Consider the following 21,242-nt stretch of genomic DNA (forward strand, 5'->3'; position numbering starts at 1 on the left):
CACACAATAGGAAGGGTTGTCCTGTTTATGACTAAGATCAAAGCATTCGTCTGGTATATCAGGAGGAGCATGCAGAGAGAGATACGGTATCCTTCACCCAAGGGACAAGCGGCCTGCCTGCTTGTCTTATGAATGGAGGATCACAGCCGATCTGCTTGTTGCTCACTGAGAGAAAGACTTTGGGTGACCTAAACTTCATAAGACCATGAAAGTGTCTTGTTATTTAAATCTAGACTCTAGAAGGCACATGATGATTTTGTTTTAAACGTAACCCATTGTTTCCAATACTTTTACCTAATTGCTATTATATGAATCACGGTTGTTTGCTTTCACTGTACTTCTTTTCACCATAAACAAAGGGAAGTGTTGTGTGTTAAGCAGAGCTGTGATCCTGTGGTAAGCTGAGGTGTGGTGTTCCTTTGGGAACAGCAGGTCTGTGAATTCTGTGTGTCCAGCAGAACAGAGGCTGGACACTCTGCAAATTTATCAGCACCTATTTACTTTCAGATCATTAATGAAAATGTCAAATAGCATCTGGCCTTGTACCGATCCCTGCAGAACCCCACTAGAAACTCCCCCATTGACAGCTGCTTCTTGAGCTCTGCCAGTCAGCCCGTTCTTAATCCATTTAACTTGTGCTCTGTTGATGTGGCATTGTGCTATATTTTTAATCAGAATGTCATATGAGTCTAAGTCAACAGCTTTACAAAAACCCTAAGTATATTACAGCTACACAACTGCCTTTATCAACCAAATTTGTAACCTCGTTAAAGAATTAAATCAGCTTTGTCTGACAAAAATGTCTTTTCCATAAAACAATGCTGTCTGACTTTAATTACATCTTTTCAGTCTTTGTTGATGGAAGCCCTTATCAGCTTTTCCCTTGTGTCGCCCAGAATTGATGTCACGCTAACCAGCCTATAATTCCCCTGGTCACCCTGCTTGCCTGGCACAGTATTAGCATTCTTCCAAAAAGAAAAGGAGTACTTGTGGCACCTTAGAGACTAACCAATTTATTTGAGCATAAGCTTTCATGAGCTACAGCTCACTTCATCGGATGCATAAAGTGGAAAATGCAGTGAGGATGTTTTATACACACAGACCAAGAAAAAATGGGTGTCTATCACTTCAAAAGGTTTTCTCTCCCCCCACCCCACTCTCCTGCTGGTAATAGCTTATCTAAAGTGATCACTCTCCTTACAATGTGTATGATAATCAAGGTGGGCCATTTCCAGCACAAATCCAGGGTTTAACAAGAACGTCTGAGGGGGGGAGGAAAAAACAAGGGGAAATAGGTTACCTTGCATAATGACTTAGCCAATCCCAGTCTCTATTCAAGCCTAAGTCAACTGTATCCAATCTGCAAATGAACTCCAATCCAGCAGTCTCCCGCCGGAGCCCGGTCCTGAAGCCTTTCTGTTGTAATATCGCAACTTTCATGTCTGTAATCGCGTGACCAGAGAGACTGAAGTGCCCTCCGACCGGTTTATGAATGTTATAATTCTTGACATCTGATTTGTGTCCATTTATTCTTTTACGTAAAGACTGTCCAGTTTGACCAATGCACATGGCAGAGGGGCATTGCTTGCACATGATGGCATATATCACATTGGTAGATGTGCAAGTGAACGAGCCTCTGATAGTGTGGCTGATGTGATTAGGCCCTATGATGGTGTCCCCTGAATAGATATGTGGGCACAGTTGGCAACGGGCTTTGTTGCAAGGATAGGTTCCTGGGTTACTGTTTTTGTTGTGTGGTGTGTGGTTGCTGGTGAGTATTTGCTTCAGGTTGGGGGGCTGTCTGTAGGCAAGGACTGGCCTGTCTCCCAAGATCTGTGAGAGTGATGGGTTGTAGATCCTTGATAATGCGTTGGAGAGGTTTTAGTTGGGGGCTGAAGGTGACGGCTAGTGGCGTTCTGTTATTTTCTTTGTTAGGCCTGTCCTGTAGTAGGTGACTTCTGGGAACTCTTCTGGCTCTATCAATCTGTTTCTTAGTCTTCTGGCATTTCATTCCAACATCTATTAAAAATAAACATTTGCAGGCCTGCGATCTCCTCCGCCAACTTTGTTGGGACTTTGGGGGACGATTTACCTGGGCCTGTGATGTGAACATGTTTAGTAGACGTTGTTTAACATCCTCCTCGGTCACTAATGGGCCGGAAAGTAGTTCACCATCCTCATGGGATGCGAGTTCATCATCCTGCTTCTCTCCAAATACAAAGCCCTAATATTTATGGAACACTTCTGCCTTCTGTACATCCTTATTAACAGCTTTACCATCTCCGTCTAGGAACGGAATCGGTCTGGTCCTTAGCCCGACCAGCCATGGATTTTTCCTTGATGTTTTTAGGTTCCCTTATTGCCATCTCTGCTGGGAATAGACAGTCACGGATGATCCTGTATCACACCCCACCCCGGTCTCTCTCAAGTCTCAGTCCCAAGCCACAGAGAAGCCAGAGCTGCTCCAGAACTGGCAGGGCTGGGGAGATTCCAGGCCAGTTGTGGTGAGATGCAGCCAGGGCAACTCCCATCCTGCAGTCCCAGGAGAGGAAAATCAGATCTGGGAATCCCCCTGATCCCCCAGAGCCAATGGGGATGTGGCAGGAGATCATTCAGCCCTGGCAATCAGGTAGGAGATGAGTCCCATGAGCAGCGGCACCAGGATGAGCAGAGACACCCAGACCCCGATGCTGAGAAGGGAGAACCGGAAGGACTTCCGGGCCCAGAGATCTGCGTCGGGAGAGTTTGTCTTCCGCTTCTCGTTGGCCTGGGGAGAAAAGGGAGAGTCACAAGAAGCATAGCCCTGTCATCTTCCCTCTCTGCTATATCCCAGCCGCCGGTAGTCCCCAGCACCGAGACACGACCCCGTACCCCCTCTATATCCCAGTCCCCGGTAGCTCCTGGCACCAAGACATGGCCACGTACCCCCCGCTATATCCCAGCTCCTGGTAGCCCCCCATGCCAAGACATGGCCCCGACCCCCCGCTACATCCCAGTCCCCAGTAACCCCTGGCACCGAGACATGGCCCCATGACCCCACCACCCTATCCCAGCTCTTGGGAACCTCCAGCACCAAGACATGGCCCCAGCCCCCCCTCGCCCTATTATATCCCAGCCCCAAGAACCGTCCAGCACTGAGACATGTCCCCATCCTCCCTGCTGTATCCCAGCCCCCCTCACCTTGACAGCATAGATTAGGGCCAGCACTCCCAGGCAGGAGCAGCAGCAGACAATGCTGCCTATGGCCAGGCAGCGGAGGGCATGGGGACGTGGGGTCCAGGCAGACGGCTCAGGCCGCGAGGGCCCCTCCTGGATCATCACCACAGTCTCTGCCTCATCCCCTGCAGGTTTCCCAGCGCAGCCGTTCCCCACACCGAGGGCCATCTCCTCCCCCATGAGGCACCGAGGGCTCCCCCAGCATGGGGCCGCAGGGGCACCTACAGGACAGAAACACAGATAGCCACATGCCACAGCCCTGCCCTGCCCCGCTGCAGCTGCTGTAGCCCCAGGCATGGCTAAGCTCCCCCTCGGGGAGGGGAATCGGGGTGCCCAACCAGCTCAGGGATAGGGTGTTGAGCCCAGAGTTACTAGGGAGCACCCCCCCCCCGCACCAGCTCCCTTAAGGCTGGGTCCCCTCTGAGCTGGGTCCCCTCATCCTTTGTGGGCTTCCCCTCTCGGGCTGTGTCTGTGCTTGGGATTACCTGCGTCCTCCCTGGTTTCCATTGCCCTGAGTCACTGCCTGCAGGGGATTACCTGGCTGCCCAGGGGAGGGGGGGTGACACCGGGGAAGGGAGGGTGGCACCGAATGCCAGGGCACAGCCCATTCCTGAGCTTCCAGGGACAGCAGCTGTCTCAGCCAGCAATGCCCCATCCCCCAGTGCCCCCCAAGAGGGGAAGGGCCCCATGTCCCACCCCCCCGCCCCCCTGAGCCAGCCAGTCCCCCCCAGTCTCTGGTTCAGAATCGTTCCTTCTTTCTGTCAGCTCTTTTCAAAGGTGCTTTAAAGGTGGCTTCGAGCGCAGAGCAAACAACAGCCCCTGGGCTTCACAATCACATTGGTAACGTTCCCTCCGGTCCTCTCCAAACCCCGCTGGGTCCTGACAGCGACTCCCAGGCCACACCTAACAGCCCTGGCTGGAAAATCATCCACCACAGCCCCGGGTGGGGGGCGGGGGCCTCTAGCCGAGAGCAGGGTGCTAAGGGGAGTAAAGATCCCCTCGTGCCAGGGCAGCTGTGAGTCTGGTCTGCCCTAGGGAAGGGCAGGGAGTAGACTGTGGGGAGACAGGCTGGATGGGCTCTGATTGGGAGTTGTCTCCATCTCTGCTGGGGAAACGGACTCTTGGGGAGGGGGCTGTGCGGACGAGGAAGGGGTGGGGTGGAAGAGAAGAGCCCCCCACCCCCATGGGGAATTGTCTCACCTGGTGGCAGGGTTCTGGCCTGGGATCCCAGCTCCACCCGTCTCCGTCTGCCTGTTTGTCTGCACACCTGTGAGTTCCCAGTCCAGGTTTGGCAGTGCGTCTTTAGGGCTGGGCCCAGCCTCTCAGCATGAGCTCATTGACTCTGACTCAAAGCTGGCCGGCTGCCTTGTCAAACGCCCCCACCCACCTTGCCAGGTCCCTGCGTGGATAGTCAGGCTGGGCTAGTGGCTTGAGCATCGACATCCCCCTGCCTCTGGGGCGTGTGAGGGGGGAGGGCTGGTCGGTGGGCTAGGAGCTAGTTTCTGGGGCAGGGGGAGCCGTCTGATCAGCTATGGCTGCCTCCTTCCATTAGCTTGGGAGTTTTGCTCTCTCCATGCCTGGCAGCCCCCTCCCCATGGGCAGCAGCAGGACAGGTGAGTCTCTGTGTGTGTCCCTCTGCCTCTGAGCATGTGTCTGTCCAGCAACCCCAAGGCCGAGCAACCGTGTCACGAGCCACCGCTCCCTCTCCAGGAGGGGCTGAATCAGAAAGCACTTGGGGCCCAATGCTGGGGACAATCCACCCTGGGACTGCCCGAGCCAGCTGGGAAACTGGTCTTCACTCATTCCTGTGGCATGCCCCGGGGCTCCTGTGTGACAGCCCCACGCCCTCATATGGCATAGCTGGGGGTGTGTCACTTCCCCATGCCCTTATATGGCACCTCCAAGTGTCATGTTCCCAGTGCTAACGCAATTCAAAGGCCTGCGGAGAGTACGTTTTAAACGTGTACTCGCTGAGGGTTAAAGTTTGGAGGGATAAAATTAAAACGACATGTGTGCCTGGGGAAATGAGTTGACACAAATTATGTTTCAGAGCTTGTATGAAGCTGTAAGAATACTTTGTATGACATTAGCGAAATGCGGCTGAACAAAGACGACGTTCAACATTCCACACGCCGTTCTGATTATTTTATCTAGCGCTCTGGCGGGGTCGTCGGCCTCTGGCGCTTTGTCCACCAGCTCTGGTCTTTGAGCTGAGCGATTCTGTGTGAAACAGAGGCACTGTAGTGTGCATGCCAACGTGGTAATATTTTAAACACTCTCCGTGCACAAATTAACACAAGTATCTTTGATTTTATGGTTCACGTCATCAAAAACATAAGAGCTGCCATACTAGGTCACAGACCATGGTCCGTCTGGCTCAGAATCCTGTCTCTGACAGTAGCCCATGCCAGAGCTTGAGTGTGCACAGTACAGGGCAAATATGGAGTGATCCACCCCATCTTCCACTCCTGGCTTCTGGTAGTCAGAGGTTTAGGATAACCTTGAGCATGGGGTTCCATCTCTGACCATCTTGGCTAATGCCATTGATGGATCTGTCCTCCATGATTTTATCCACTTCTTTGTAAAAGCCTGCTATAGTGGGGTCATCACCATGGCTGCTCTGGCCAGGGGCATCTACAACACAACCTGGGCAGTCCTCAAATTGCTTCTCTCTCAGAAAGTTATTGGCCTCCCCCAAGGAGGAATTTCTATTTGGGGCAAAGTAGATTAGGGACCATAGTTGAAAGGGCAAAGACATTTGCACACTTAGTTCTGCATGATTTTTCTCATACATGTTGATAAGTTAGAGTTTGTCCAGAACAAGAGACACGTGGCCCCATGTCCTCCCAAGTGTGCAGTAGGTCTATGGGCATCTAGGCCTACACAAATTACCCCTCAGCCACTCAACTCCTACCATTGGTGTACATGGCAACCAATTGATCACTGTCCCCTTTGTAACAGCCTTTAACATCTTTGAAGACTGTTACCAGGTCCCCCCTGAGTCTTTTTATCTCAAGACTGTAGCATGGGGCACAGGTCACTTGCTGGAGGATTCTCTGCACCTTGAAGTCTTTAAACCATGATTTGAGGACTTCAATAGCTCAGACATAGGTGAGGGGTTTATTGCAGGAGTGGGTGGGTGAGATTCTGTGGCCTGCACTGTGCAGGAGGTCAGACTAGATGATCAAAATGGTCCCTTCTGACCTTAATATCTATGAGTCTAAGACTAAAAATGACCGTGTTTTTAGCCCTTCCTCATAGGTCAGGTTTGCTAAACCTTTTATCAATTTTGGTGCTGTCCTCTGGCCTCTCTCCAATTTCTCCACCTCTTTCCTAAAATGGGGTGTCCACATCTGGACACAATGATCCAGCTGAGACCTCACCAGTACTGAGTAGAGTGGGACAATTACCTCCCGTGTCTTACATACAATGCCCCGTTAAAACACCACAGAACGCTATTAGCCTTTTTCACAACTGCATCATATTGTTGACTCATATTGAATTTGTGATCCACTATAGCCCCAGATCCTTTTTTGCAATACTATCATTTAGCCAGTTATTCCCCATTTTGTATTTGTGCCTTTGATTTTTCCTCCCTAGGTGTAATATTTTGCACTTGTCTTTATTGAATTTCATCTTGTCAAATTCAGACCAATTCCTTAATTTGTCATGGTCATTCTGAATTCTAATCCTGTCCTCCAAAGTGCTTGTGACCACTCCCAACATGGTGTCAGCAACAAATTTTATAAGCATATTCTCCACTCCATTATCCAAGTTATTAATGAAAATACTGAATAGTACTAGACCCAGGATGGACCCCTGCAGCACTCCACTAGATACGCCCTCCCACTTTGACAGCGAATCATTGAGAACTACTCTTCCAACCAGTTTTGCACCCACCTTATAGCAATTTCCTCTAGACCACATTACTCTAGTTTGCTTATGAGAATGTCATGTGAGACTGTGTCAAAAGCCTTATAACATATCTATTGCTTCTCCCCTAACAGGGCTACTGGCCTAGTGGTTAAAGAAGGAAATTAGGTTGATTTGACATGATTTATTCTTATACCCACTTTCACTTCAGCAGTGCCTCTTAATTCCTCCCCAGTCTCTCTGCATTAGGCCTTTTGTTATCATAACACCTGTTTTCAGTAATTGCTCAGCTCTCTCATCGACTGACTTGTATGATTTAATGCTGTTGAGTATCTAGAGTTACAGCTTGCATAAAAGTAAAATGTAAAGTGTTATATATTAATATCAGTAAGAACAGAAAAAATCATGCTTTCGGGCCCCTTGATTGTGATGATAAAAACAAAGAAAGTCATTGTTGCTTTCCAGATACTGCTACAAAATATAGTCCATCATGTACTCCCTCCTATGCTTTTGTTAATGGTATTTATTTACTCATCTGATAGTCCACTGAACAGTACAACTATATTTGATAAAACTGAACAGACGTTTAAGAGGTGAATCAGAGAAGGTTGCTGTTTCAGATCAAAAAAAATTCAGAAAGGGAGGAGAGGGTGTGGGGTGGGTCAACAGTGTCAGAGGCTGCAGCCTTATCCCTGGCCCGCATGCAGGCACAAAGCCATGGCTTTTGCCTTTTAACATTTTACTTTTTTATTGAAAAATCCCTGAACGGAGCAAATTTATAGCATGATTGGAATTTAAATCTTTCTTTACAATTGACAATCCTAGTAAGAGACCTATGTCCCATCTTTGTCAACTGCCTTTGTTTCATGTTCTCTGTGTATATAAATCTCCCCACTGCATTTTCCACTGAATACATCCGATGAAGTGAGCTGTAGCTCACAAAAGCTTATGATCAAATAAATTGGTTAGTCTCTAAGGTGCCACAAGTCCTCCTTTTCTTTTTGCGGATACAGACTAACACGGCTGCTACTCTGAAACCTGCCTTTAGAGAAAGTTTTTGGGTGGTTGGGGGTTTTCTAGGCTGGGCAATTCATTTAGGCAAAACTTCAAAAACAAACTAACACGATTTTTTAAAGGTGGGGAGAGATCTTTTAAACACTGATATGTAATTTTTATTTCACTAGACCTCTTCATCTTTAACACAAAACCAAAATGCTAAGCAATCTGTTCCACCTAGTATTTAGCTGTGACCTATCCCAGACCTCTACCTAATTCAACTGATAATGCACAGACTCAGCTCAGGCATATGGACGAAGGGCTCACACTTGCTGTTAAAATAAGGAGACCAGAAAGGAAAAGTTTATAGAGGTGTTCCAGTCTGCTAGAGACCAGATCTTGAAGGGACTTCGCATTGTATAACGGACCGTTAAAACAAGTGTCAGGTGCATCAAAGCAGACGGAGAGTCTCTGTATAAATTATAAACTTTAAATTGAACATTTCAGCTGTTAGCAGCATTGATGGAGAAACTGCAACTTGAGCAAGCAGAACTGCAAAAATTGTCCAAGGGCTGCAAAGGGCCCATAGAAAGCAACTTGTAGAGGTAAATTGCTGACCGACGCAAACAAGTCAATGCTCAAGATATGTCCCAAGATGATTGTACCAACAGTCATGGCCTAACTTTTACACAAGCTGGTGTGATAAGATGTGCTGCACAACAAGACTAGAAAGTTCCAGTCCCAGCTGCAAAATCTCAAAAGCTGATGTTTCATTCCCTGATTGGATGGTGAGAAAGGATGACACTTTTCAAATCTTCACCATCTGCTTGGTCCACACCAGCACTTCCAAGAAAAGGAATCGATCCTGTCTCCTTCAGCACACAGCTTCCTGAAGGCTGACGACACCTGGAAGGGAGAAGACAGAGATCCTGAGTTGATGCCCTAGGAGTGCTCCTGGTGACATGAAGTATCTGTCTCAGATAGGCACTTTTAACTGTCTCTATTTTCCAGCAATTCAGGTTGCCTGCTAATACAATGGGAAAAGACAGTGGTTGTGTGTGTCCTTTGCTCCACCTGTTATTGCAATGTCAACTCTTACTGTAAATAATAACAGCACTGAAAGCTGACAAGTGAGCAAAGATCTGGTAAGTAACACACAGACTCTCTCTGGGGTGATGACCTAAGTCAATCAACTGACCACTTCCTGAAACTGCGTTCCTAATTAGTAAGGAAGCGTACATGCTTGTGTATGAGTTTTAAAGAGTGTCACAGAATGTGTCCTTGTTTTGTAGCAAATTTCAATCAAGATTGTTGTACAGTACCTTGGACACTGAACAAATTACTGTTAACTAAGATGGCATAACACTGTATGCACGTCTACCATAGTTCATGTTCCATACTGCTGTCCCAGTTCAGGGCAAGCGTAGCTGTATCTGCCCTCCGTGGTTCAGGTTACCTCAGGCTTCCAGCACTGCAACTGTTGCCTTTATTGAATAGAGACATGGGTCCCTCTCCCTTCTGAGCAGGGTATTTCCAGGATGGACAGTTCCCTGCCTTTGCTCCCAGCACAGACAGGCTGCCCAAACAGACCTGCTTGCTTCCTCTTCAGAGACTAACAGAGTGATTGCCAGCAATACAAGTTGCCATACCAAGTTTTCTAGGCAAGCCGACTTTATTTTTAAAGGTACAAAGCAGGACAGAGAACCATTAAAACCAACAAAAGAACTGGCACGTGTCCTAATAAGTTTACCAGATTTCAACCCAACTCTCACATGGGCTGTGGCAAGACCCCTCTTTCCACCCTCACTCCTGGGGGCTTCCTTGTGATCACCAGTTCGGCGGAGCTTCAGTCACAACAAGCACACAGACTTAAGAGGCCTCGTAGGCCAAGTCCTTCCAATCTTCCCCTGTGGATTGGGGCCCTCCAGGGAGCAAGGGTCCAGTCCTTTTGCTGGATCAGGAAGAAAGCCCCAGCTTAGCTGTTGTCTGGGGGGCTCTGGAGAATCCAGTTCAAACTAGTCTATGCAGATCTCCCCAGGAGGGGGAGAAAGAGTTTGAAGGCTGATAATGCAGGAAGTTCGTTAGCACCCTACTCGAGAAGGTATGTACAATGCTGCAGGAACAGACAGCTGCATTTTTAATACCATGTACCCCAAAGGCATTAACCCTAATTCAATAAGGTTTAATTTAACTCCGTAAAGCTTCTCTTAATTCCATATGGTTCGTTCAGGACATTATGGAATATTGTCAGTGTGTCACACCTGCTGGTCAAGTGCTAGGCACATACAGATATAAAATGAGACCAAGCGGGCAGGCTTCTTGATCTGCACTAAGTCTGCCCAATGATTCATTAGAACCTAGGAATTCATCTTAGCTACTTAGAAACGTTAGAGCCTGGGGCTAATCTCACTCCTTGGGAAACAGGTAAGGAGGGTTGATTACTATGCCTCCGTGGGTGAACTGGCATATAAGTAATTGGCAGATCGTCTTCTACTCTAGTTTTGGGTGGTTTTTCCTCGGGTGTGATAGCAGCACTGAAGTTGCTGACGCAAACAAGCATAAGCGAGACCCTGATTTGAGTGACAGAGTAAAAGCGTTTTCAAGGGTGGTTGTGTGATTTGATTCTGAAAACCTACATGGTTATATTGACCGTGCTAGTTTATGGACCCACATAGTCCAACACTCTTCTCGTCTTCTTATGTCCTAAACTCGTAGTTGTTGCTAAGGATATTTAATCCTATTCAACTCCAATGACCTTTTCTTTAGTTAAGTAATCAACATGACAAGAACCCTAAGAAAGGTGAGATGGGTACTCAGATAAGCAGTTGCTTAACCAAGGTTTATTTTATACCCTGTATTTCTTACAACTGCCACCCACTTCTTGCTGGGTTGAGCCCAATGACTTCAGTTAGATCAAATCATTTCAGCCTTGGTGTGAGACACAGGAAGAGAACAGGGGGGACCGAACTGCCACCCTGAGGATGGGGCAATGGGAGGGAATTGATGAGGTGAGAGATACCCAGATGACCCCAGCAGGCAAGCACCCCTGCAGAGGAAGGAGGTCAGAGGAGACGGGCATTGCCTTGAAGGAATGGGAGAACAGAAGCACACAACTCACTGCAGAGGATGTGCTGATAGTTTTTCCCTCTTTATTTTTTAAAAACACTTGATTCATAGCATTATTCTGAAGAGAGTTTACGTCAGCCCTCTGTACACGTTCTCAACATGCTTCAGGGGGAAAGACAGCTCTGTGGGAACACATCCCCGCCAGCTCCTGATCTCCCAGCTCCCCAACCACATACTCCCTGCCCCCTCCCAGAGAACGGCTGCTACCCCCAGGCCTGCTGCGGAGAGGGTAAATGCTGCGTTCCCTTATACAAAACACTGAGGAGTCAATTTAAATTACCGATCAATGGCACATCCGCTAACCATGCTCAGTCAGTTTATTAAGCAAAGATAGATCAGCACAATACAGAAAAGCAAAGGTTAGCACTGTACCAGCTGGGGATACAGGCTTGCAGCAGTCTTCAATCTGTTCCAAAATCATGAGCTTAGCTGACATTTATATCCTGCATTTTCAATAGGCAGAACACCCTCCGCTCCCCCACCCACCCCCATCTCACGGTTGCATCAAAGACCTAATTTCCCTATTCTTATCTACTTTCCCCACCTGTTTTTCAAGGTCTACAGACATCTTCACCCAAAGACACCTGCACCAATCACTCCTATCACTTTATACCCTGTATTTTGTACACTAATTGTTATTTGGCAAGCCTTAACAGAACATACATCTTGCTTGACAGTTCCTACACTTACAAATACCAGAGGTTATATACAGCTCACTCCATAGCCTTTGATTAATTTAGAGCGCACAAGTCACTGATCACGGTACTCATGCAGCTATGTAAAATGTATCATACCAACTGACACTGGTGGGTCTCACACAGATCTGAAGACTTTAACATCCAACTGAAAAGGAAACAGCAAAATGTTTCCCTGCCTTGCACATGCTCCCAACCTTATGGAGACCACCAGAAGCATCACAGGTGAAGATGGAAGAAACAGTAAGTGGAGAAACACCATAAGTAGACATGATTCCACTATCCTGTCATCCTGGTGTATGGAGTTGGTCTGACCAGCTTTTAACTCATTTTCCAAACACCCCACCAGATTATTTGAGACCGTAAGCAAGCCATTCCTAGCAAAGAAAAAATAATTTTTAAATATGGACCTTTCAAAATCAGCTCAGGGGTCACAAGCCAACAACTGTAAGCTTAGCATGAACACAAAGCATGCTAGGAGTCTGCTTCATAGTTACACAACTTAGCGAAAGTGCGAAAATACAAAACCGTCAGAAACATATGATATTGGCTAATAGCCCCCCCCCGCTCAGATTTATAGCGATAGGGTGACTCCCTGGGGGGAAAAAAATCACGTAACTGATGTGAAGGCATTTAACTGAAGTTTAGGCTGTTTTAGCAAAACACATGACAAAACAAAACTGACACACGCAAAATCAATATAATTAAAGCCTTAAGAGTAATCTCTGTCCAAGCATTAGACGTAAGTATTTCTAAGTCACCATCATGCCTGTGATTATACAGAGCCTTTTCCGCTTTGTGCATGACATTGTTAATCTGATTAAGATGCGTATCTCTTCGGTCTAATGATATTTTTACATTTGAGGTTAGTGGATCAACGTGTAGGTTGAACAACTGGTATTATTTTTCAACTTCATCCTGGTGACGGGGTTCACTTTGGATAATGGATTCACTGATGCCTGTTCCAACCTACACGTTATGGTTCGACTTGCAACACTGTGGGTCAAACAGAAAGTTGGAGTGAAGCGAAGTCTCCATAGGTCAAAAAAAATTTTAACTGGTTACTATGCAATCCCATCTCTCCAGAGCCTAGGTCGCCCTAACTGCTGGTTGTCACCAGTGGATGAGTCTTGCAGGACAAGGTGCTACAGCCTCTTGTCCATCTGTCTCGTTGAGCCGTGTCAGGCTGGCATGGCCACAGACAGTAGTTATGATGGCAGGCTACACGTGGTGGGCTCCAGGTTTGCACTGCTGAATGAAATACCAGTAGCTGTGGTACATCCAGACACGCGTTGTAGAGGTCTTCTTCTAGGTAATCAAGTGACCGGACAAATGCCAATTTATTAAACATGTCAGCGCTAAGATTCGGACAACGGAAGCCAAGACTGTTTAGATCAACAAGTACCTCTGGTATGATGAGGTGTCACTGACCCCAAATTACAAATTGTGCTCAAGAGAATCTGTTTGCAGGATTTGAGACATTGCCGGTTTACAAGAGCCTTTGAGATACACTGATGGAAAGACCATTTAGCTAATTTTTTGTCAGTGACAAAAATCAGGAAATTTATCCATTTCATCATCACTTGACAAACTGGTTATGGCAGTTAACACAACTATCATAAATTGTGCAAATAATCTTCTTACCTACGCCATGTTCCTTTTCTTTTCTGTAATTAATTCATTAATCTTGGTGTCTGGCTAAACAGTTTAGCAATGTCATGCTTATTATACACATACACTATACCTTTCCTCAGTAGTTAGGCCATTAATGGCATATTATAGGTTTAGAAACTGTTTCCACTGCCTGGTACTTGAAATAGTTAATGTGTCTTTTGATATTTTCTAAATCTCCCGTTTGAAAAAAGACATCCCTGATCCAAATAATCCTAAAACTGAACGAACAATTCCATCAAAACTTCAGAGTTGCCTATTTTGAAAGATACCAGACTATGTAATAGTTTCTGGAGCAGCTCCCAGATTTTGCACTTGTCCCTGATAAAATGCTATTAAGTCTAATAACAAAGATGCCTACAGCAACAATACATTTGTTGTTACACAGTGGACAAATTCAGCAATATTCCATTGAGAAAGATTTAAAACAATAGATATATGCATAAACTACACATTATTAAGCAAAGCACGAGGGACTGAAATAGCAGTTAGACCAGTAAGCGAGCACAGTCCAACCTTAGGGCACTGTAACATCTCTATAGCCAATTGCATACTCAGTTGTTCTTACAGAGTAGGTGGAAGTGTAATTGGCTCATCTGTCACCTGTAGGTTTATCTTTTCCCTTCCGACGCCTGGGGGTTTCTTCACTATGCACTGACATACCTTGGTGTCTTTGGTCTGGGTGACGCACTTCTAAAACATCTGAAGTTGGTTAGCATGCTAAACTTTATCCACATTTCTCTTATTCCCAGTAACCCGATTACACATAAATGAGTTTAATTTATCCACAGTTCAATGGAGAGACAGCCATTTATTATACAAATTATGCTTCAATAAGCATAATAGAAGCATGACCTGGTCTCCTACTTTCCAGTCATTTTCCTTTATCTGTCAAAATACACTTTTGCTTTTCACTTTGATATTCCCCATTCGTTAACTATGTACACATGTGCTTGTTTAAGGTAGTCTTTGAAAGTTTTGCACAAAACATCCATTTTTATTCCCTCAATCTCATGCATCATTAGTTTTTCATAGATGTTTTGAAAGTCTCATTTCTCCATGCGTCATTACCTCAAACAAAATGCAATTTCTTGCACTAGCAAAGCAGCCCCGAATGCCATGTCAAGTAACGGAATGAGACTGTCCTGGTCTCTTCCCTTTAGAGAGAAACTTTCTCACCATCAGTTTGACGATTCTGTTCATCCTTTCCACCTGTCCTGAGCGCAGTATGGACTGTGGAACTTTTGTTTTGTCCCTAACACCAAAAGACAATTCTGGAAGATTTTTTCCTGTAAAGTTAGTTCCTCGATCTGATTTCAATTTTGCAAGTAGGGCCCAATAGGAGAATACCTAGACTACCAACACACGAGCCATTGCTGAAGAAAAAAAATATTTATTTCCTTTTTAACTTGCAGGTAACAGTCCCACAAAATGAATCTGCAAAGTAGACCATGGCCCTAAATTTTTATGAGCTTTAAGGGGAGCACTGTTCTTATTACTTTAAGATCATTTTGCACACAGATTAAGCAATTGTCACAGCATTATTTCACATTATTTCTTCTCTCTGGCTACAAACCTACTCTTGCCAATCTTTGCCTGGTTTTATCAGTCCCTTGCTATCCTCCTGAGGGAACGTCATGGACCAAATAAATCAAATTTTCAAATTAGTGCCCCATTCCCTTTTTACATAAGAAAGCAACTCTCCGTGGTTCTCTATTTTGGTTTGTAAGATTTTAAGAGTTAGTCCTATGACAATTCCTTCCTTAGCCTGATCCTGTTTTATTGCTTCTGACAATATGGCAATCCACCTCTGCAGAGCCTACAAAACAGGCAGTCTACGCAAGACTGATTGCTAGAACAGAAATGCTCACAATTTTATGGAAAGAGCCCATCACTTCCTTGTCACCCCTTGATCACTTGGTGTAGCAAGAGTTAGTGATAAGATTTGCATAATGAAACAGAGCCGTACAGCTTTCTTCATTAGCATACTGGTGAATATCTTCGCCCGTCTTGCAGCACACTGGGGTCTGATTCCCGACAAGGAGGCTGTACTTCAAGGTTTAGGAATTGACCAGTGACTCTGGTAAGAACAGAGTACCTTTATAAACAAATCACGTAATGAAATGAGAAGGGCGAGGTGGGGGACACAAAAATAAAATGACGAAGAAAGCAAGTACCAAAAAAAAAGAGAAAAAAAATATAGGAGGCCAGCGTACAATACGGGAGGAAAAGCAATTTATAAGAGATGGGAGGGGAGAGTCTATCGCCAGGGCAGGAGGTCAGACTAGATGGATCATAATGCTCTCTTCTGGCTTGGGAATCTAGGAAACCTTTAGAACCTAGGGGTTACAGTGGACAAGAAGCTGGATATGAGTCAACAGTGTGCCCTTGTTGCCAAGAAGGCAAATGGCATTTTGGGATGTATAAGTAGGGGCACTGCCAACAGATTGAGGGATGTGATCGTTCCCCTCTATTCGACATTGGTGAGGCCTCATCTGGAGTACCGTGTCCAGTTTTGGGCCCCACACTACAAGAAGGATGTGGAAAAATTGGAAAACATCCAGTGGAGGGCAACAAAAATGATTAGGGGACTGGAACACATGACTTATGAGGAGAGGCTGAGGGAACTGGGATTGTTTAGTCTACAGAAGAGAAGAATGAGGGGGGTTTTGATAGCTGCTTTCAACTACCTGAAAGGGGGTTCCAAAGAGGATGGATCTAGACTGTTCTCAGTGGTAGCAGATGACGGAATGAGGAGAAATGGTCTCAAGTTGCAGTGGGGAAGGTTTAGGTTGGATATTAGGAAAAACTTTTTCACTAGGAAGGTGGTGAAACACTGGAATGCGTTACCTAGGGAGGTGGTGGAATCTCCTTCCTTAGAAGTTTTTAAGATCAGGCTTGACAAAGCCCTGGCTGGGATGATTTAGTTGGGGATTAATCCTGGCTTTGAGCAGGGGGTTGGACTAGATGACCTCCTGAGGTCCCTTCCAACCCTGATATTCTATGAAAGGGAGAGGATGAAGCGAGGGAAGCAATGTAGGAAAGGAGAGAGGGAAGATCAGGGGTAGGTTTATTAGAAAAGTTGGAATTTGGTGAGGGCATTGCATAGCCATGCAGAATTGGAAAGCGAAAGCAAGGGTATGAGAAAACCAGTGAAGCGTTCCAAAGCACAGGCAACAGCACCAAGTTCAGCACCCTGAGTTGAGTGAGGCATGAATGAGGAGAGAAAGGAGCAGACCATAAACACCGAAGCCTTTGAGTTAAACCGTCTTCATCAGACAGTGGTGTGGGAATTTGAAGATTTAAAGGCTGCTCTTTTTAATTTTTAGACCTGTTCCTTTCTTCTCCTTTTCTACATTCTGAGTGAGCCACTGATGGGCCCCATTTTGCTGCTGCTAACTGCTGCTGTGCTGCGGGTGGAGCGGGCTGGGGGGTGTTCAGGGGCACTGCTTTCCCCCAACGAGTTGCCATCTGGCTCCACTTCAGGGGTGGTGTTCTGGGGTGGGAGCAGGGCCGAGGTCTCACCGCCCAAGTCTGGCTTTTCTTTCTGCCAGAGCGGGGCCATCCCATCCTCACTATCCAACGAGCTCTCACTGCCGGCCAGGACAGGCTCCTCCTTCCTCCACCGCCTCCTCCTCTTGCGGCCAGGCAGAGGTGGCTCGTTCTCAGCAGAGGTGTCACGGTCTGAGGCTGACCCGGAGCACAGGACTGCCACCTCCACGCGGGGCAAGGCTGGGCTCTTGGAAGGCCGGCCCCGCTTGCGCTTGGAGGGTGATTCAGCACTGGGGGCAGCCGGGGCCCAGGGCACCTTGGGGGGCCGGCCCCGTCGGCGCTTCTCCAGAGGCTGCTCACTGCTTACTGTCTTGCTCCTGGATGAGACTGGCTCAGGGGCACTGGATCCTGGCTTCTGGGCATGTGGCTTTGGGGTGCTGGGTGAGGGCTGTGCTTCCGCCTCCCCTGGCAGTTCTGAGGTCCTGCTCCTTGGTGAGGAGAGCTCAGGCATCTTGGTCTCCAGCTTCATGACATGGGATGTGGGGACACCGGGTGGTGGCTGTACATCCCCCTTGTTGATTTCTGGAGACTTCTTTTTGGAGGGCTGGTGCCACTCATGGGGCAAATCAGTATGGGGGATGACCAGGGCACCGTGCACCTTGGGAGGTCGGCCCTGCTTGCGCTTCTCAAGGCGGGAGTTGCTATCACTGCTGTCTGTCTCGCTCCCGGGTGAGAATAATTCAGGGGCCTTGGTCTCCAGCTTCCTGATGTGGGACTTAAGAGTGCCGGATGGCAACTGCTCCAAAGACTTGATCTTGGGAGGCCGGCCCCGCTTGCGGGGCAACTCAGTGCTGGGGATGACCGGGGAACACTGTGCCTTGGGAGGACGACCCCGCTTGCGGGGTGACTCAGCACTGGGGGCGACTGGGGAACACTGTGCCTTGGGAGGCCGTCCCCGCTTGCGGGGTGACTCAGCACTGGGGGCGACTGGGGAACACTGTGCCTTGGGAGGCCGTCCCCGCTTGCGGGGTGACTCAGTGTTGGGGATGACTGAGGAACACTGTGCCTTGGGAGGCCGGCCCCGCTTCCGGGGCGACTCGGCCCTGGGGGCGACTGGGGAACACCATGGCTTGGGAGGCCAGCCCTGCTTGCGGGGTGACTCAGCACTGGAAGCGACTGGGGAACACTGTGCCTTGGGAGGCCGGCCCCGCCCACGTGGAGACTCAGCACTGGGGGCGACTGGGACACGGTGCGCCTTGGGAGGCCGGCCCCGCCTGCGCTTCTCAAGGGAAGAGTCATTCTCACAGATCTTCTTGCTCCTGGGTGAAGAGGGCTCAGGCGCCTTGGTCTCTGGCTTCCTGGCATGGGACTTGGGGGTGCCAGCTGGGGGCTGCACCTTCCCCTGGCTTGGCTGCTGCACAGACTTGTTCTTGGGGGGCCGGCCCCGTTTAGGCTTGAGGGGCACTGGGGAAAGGCTGAGGGCCATCTCTGGCTCAGAAGCTTCATCATCACTCTCCACCTCGACCCTGTGGCTGGCAGGCTGGCTTCGGTGCTGCAGCAGCTCCTCGCCGCTGGAGGACAGCACCAGCTCCGAGATGCTGCTGGCCCAGCTGCTGCCGCTGTCGTTGTCTTTCTGGTCCAACTCCCTCCTGCCACCCAAGTCGGGCAGTTTGTCCTCAAGCCCCATGTCCTGGGTCATGCTTGTCAGCTTCTCCCGGGGCTAGGCTCACAGACCTGCGGGCCAGCTGGGGGAGGGGAGAGACAAACAGCAAGTGGAGAGAGGGCAGCGACTCACCTCTATCTGCATTTCCCCCCCCAACCAAGCATTAGAGCCCCACCCCCAGGTCCCCCTCCCCTTCCCTAACCACCCCCTCCCTGCAGCCAGACAATCCATCTCCATCTCCCCCCCCATCCAACCAACCCACCCTCCCCCCAGCTCCCCCTCCTCCATCCAACCAACCCACCCTCCCCCCAGCTCCCCCTCCTCCAGCCCCCCCATCCAACCAACCCACCCTCCCCCCAGCTCCCCCTCCTCCAGCCCCCCCATCCAACCAACCCACCCTCCCCCCAGCTCCCCCTCCTCCAGCCCCCCCATCCAACCAACCCACCCTCCCCCTCCTCCAACCCCCCCCATCCAACCAACCCACCCTCCCCCTCCTCCAACCCCCCCCATCCAACCAACCAACCCACCCTCCCCCCAGCTCCCCCTCCTCCAGCCCCCCCATCCAACCAACCCACCCTCCCCATCCAACCCACCCTCCCCCTCCTCCAACCCCCCCCATCCAACCAACCAACCCACCCTCCCCCCAGCTCCCCCTCCTCCATCCAACCAACCCACCCTCCCCCCAGCTCCCCCTCCTCCAACCCCCCCATCCAACCAACCCACCCTCCCCCTCCTCCAACCCCCCCCATCCATCCAACCAACCCACCCTCCCCCCAGCTCCCCCTCCTCCATCCAACCAACCCACCCTCCCCCCAGCTCCCCGTCCTCCAGCCCCCCCCATCCAACCAACCCATCCTCCCCCTCCTCCAGCCCCCCCCATCCAACCAACCCATCCTCCCCCTCCTCCAGCCAACCAACCCCCGCCCCCCACGCCAGAGCCCCCACGCGCTCAGCACCTCGGTTTCGGGCCGCGCGGTTTGGATGGGGCCGCGCGCCGTGCCCACTTCCGGAGAGGAGCCTGACCACCCACGCGCCAAGAAGGCAGGACAATCAACGGGCACTGGCAGGGAACAAATGAGGGGCGGACCCGGGAGAATTGAGCGGCAGCCAGATTGACCAATCGAGCTCCGGGGCTCGGCCTCTGCGGGTGAGCAGCGGGGAGCGTGGCCAAACAGAAGGGGAGGGCGGGGTTTGAAGCTGAGTGACGGCTCAGATAGCCAATCAGCAATGGGAATGCTGCGCAGCGCTATGATTGACGAACCAATCAGCCAATCAGACGGGGAGGAGGAACGGTTTTCCCAAGCAGCCAACCAATCAGAAACCGAGCAGGGGGGCGGGCCAGCCAATAGGGGAAAAGAAGGCGCTCTTAAATGGATAGCTTCCTGGGTTAACGTGGGGTCAGCCAGGTGACCTCTGACCCCAGAGGCAGGGTTAGGGGCCCTCACGCCAAGGGGGTCGCGGCTGCAGCATAGTCACGTGACCTGACCGGCGCCCTGGGCTGTCACATGGCAAACACTGACCTCTCGGTGCCCCCAGGTCACGTGAGGCCCCAGCCCCGGTGACCCCTGTGACCCTCAGGCGGCCGGGGCCGGGCGCCGCGGTGGGGAGCTGCCCTGGGCCCATCCTGTCCCTGGCCAGGCCCAGAGGGGCCCATCAGGCCCCGGAGCCCCTTAGCGCACAGGGGGGAATCTCTCCCCCGGGACGAACACACACAGCCTATGGCGGGTGGGGCGGGGGGGTTAGGGTGACCAGGTGTCCGCTTTGCGACTGGAACAACCTGGCGGCTCCGGGCCGACTGGGCCATTAAAAGCCCGCTCGGGGGTGCTGTGGCTATAAGGCAGGCTAGTCCCTACCTGTCCTGGCTGGCACCGTGCTGTGTGCGCCCCGGCAGCAGCAAACGACCAGCGGGTCCGGCTCCTAGGCAGCAGGGCCACGGCAGCTCTGTGCTCTGCCCCAAGCACCGGCTCCGCGCTCCCATTGGCTGGGAGCTGGCCAATGGGGGTGGGGGAGCAATCTCTGCGGGCGTGTGGAGCCTCCTGGCCCACCGCCTAGGAGCCAGACCTGCTGGTTGTTTGCCGCTTCCGGATCATGCGCAACACCGGTGGTATCTGGGGAGGTGCCAGCATAGGCGGGGGAGGTGTGTGTGTTGGGGGGTGCCTCCCCTGCCTATGCCCTGCTCCCAGACCTCTGCTCCACAACCCCTCACCTCACCTGGGGGGCCTCGGGTCCTGGGCCCCTGTGGCGGCCCCACCCCTGCTCCCAGGCCTCTGCTCCCCGGTATCGCTTGCCCCCAAACCCAGAGCTCCAAACCCCTCATCCCTGGCCTCACCCCAGAGCCAGCACCCCCAACCCAGAGCTTTCACCCCAACTCCCTGCCTCAACCTGCAGCCCCCTCCTGCACTTCAAATCCCTTGGCCCCATCTTCCAGCCTGGAGCCCCCTCCTGCACCTCATACCCCTCATTCCCCAGCCTCACCCCAGATCTGGCACCCTCAGTAAGAACCCTCACCC

At 50.1% G+C, this 21,242-nt stretch overlaps 2 protein-coding genes across 2 annotated transcripts; both read right to left on the bottom strand.

Moving 5' to 3' along the window:
- Positions 1-896: 896 nt before the first annotated feature.
- On the bottom strand, positions 897-4,568 carry TMEM265 (transmembrane protein 265). Its single transcript, XM_048854477.2, has 3 exons — positions 4,417-4,568; positions 3,181-3,437; positions 897-2,767 (listed from the first exon to the last, which is right to left on the bottom strand). Exons 2-3 carry the CDS (start codon positions 3,394-3,396, stop codon positions 2,609-2,611), a joined length of 375 nt encoding a protein of 124 aa, XP_048710434.1. The 5' UTR covers positions 3,397-3,437; positions 4,417-4,568; the 3' UTR covers positions 897-2,608.
- A 6,942-nt stretch (positions 4,569-11,510) lies between these two features.
- LOC125638536 (uncharacterized) lies at positions 11,511-19,834 on the bottom strand. Its single transcript, XM_048854435.2, has 2 exons — positions 19,689-19,834; positions 11,511-18,814 (listed from the first exon to the last, which is right to left on the bottom strand). Exon 2 carries the CDS (start codon positions 18,766-18,768, stop codon positions 16,930-16,932), a length of 1,839 nt encoding a protein of 612 aa, XP_048710392.2. The 5' UTR covers positions 18,769-18,814; positions 19,689-19,834; the 3' UTR covers positions 11,511-16,929.
- Between the last annotated feature and the right edge of the window lie 1,408 nt (positions 19,835-21,242).

This window comes from Caretta caretta, chromosome 6 (assembly GCF_965140235.1).
Source record: "Caretta caretta isolate rCarCar2 chromosome 6, rCarCar1.hap1, whole genome shotgun sequence".
Lineage (NCBI taxonomy): Eukaryota > Metazoa > Chordata > Testudines > Cheloniidae > Caretta > Caretta caretta.

What these genes read in the sequence shown, in the direction of transcription:
- LOC125638536 (XM_048854435.2), bottom strand. Translation starts at nt 18,768, where the DNA reads ATGACCCAGGACATGGGGCTTGAGGACAAACTGCCCGACTTGGGTGGC.
- TMEM265 (XM_048854477.2), bottom strand. Translation starts at nt 3,396, where the DNA reads ATGGGGGAGGAGATGGCCCTCGGTGTGGGGAACGGCTGCGCTGGGAAA. An exon ending in CCCTAATCTATGCTGTCAAG is followed by an intron (nt 2,768 to 3,180) that starts GTGAGGGGGGCT and finishes TTTTCTCCCCAG; the next exon opens with GCCAACGAGAAGCGGAAGAC.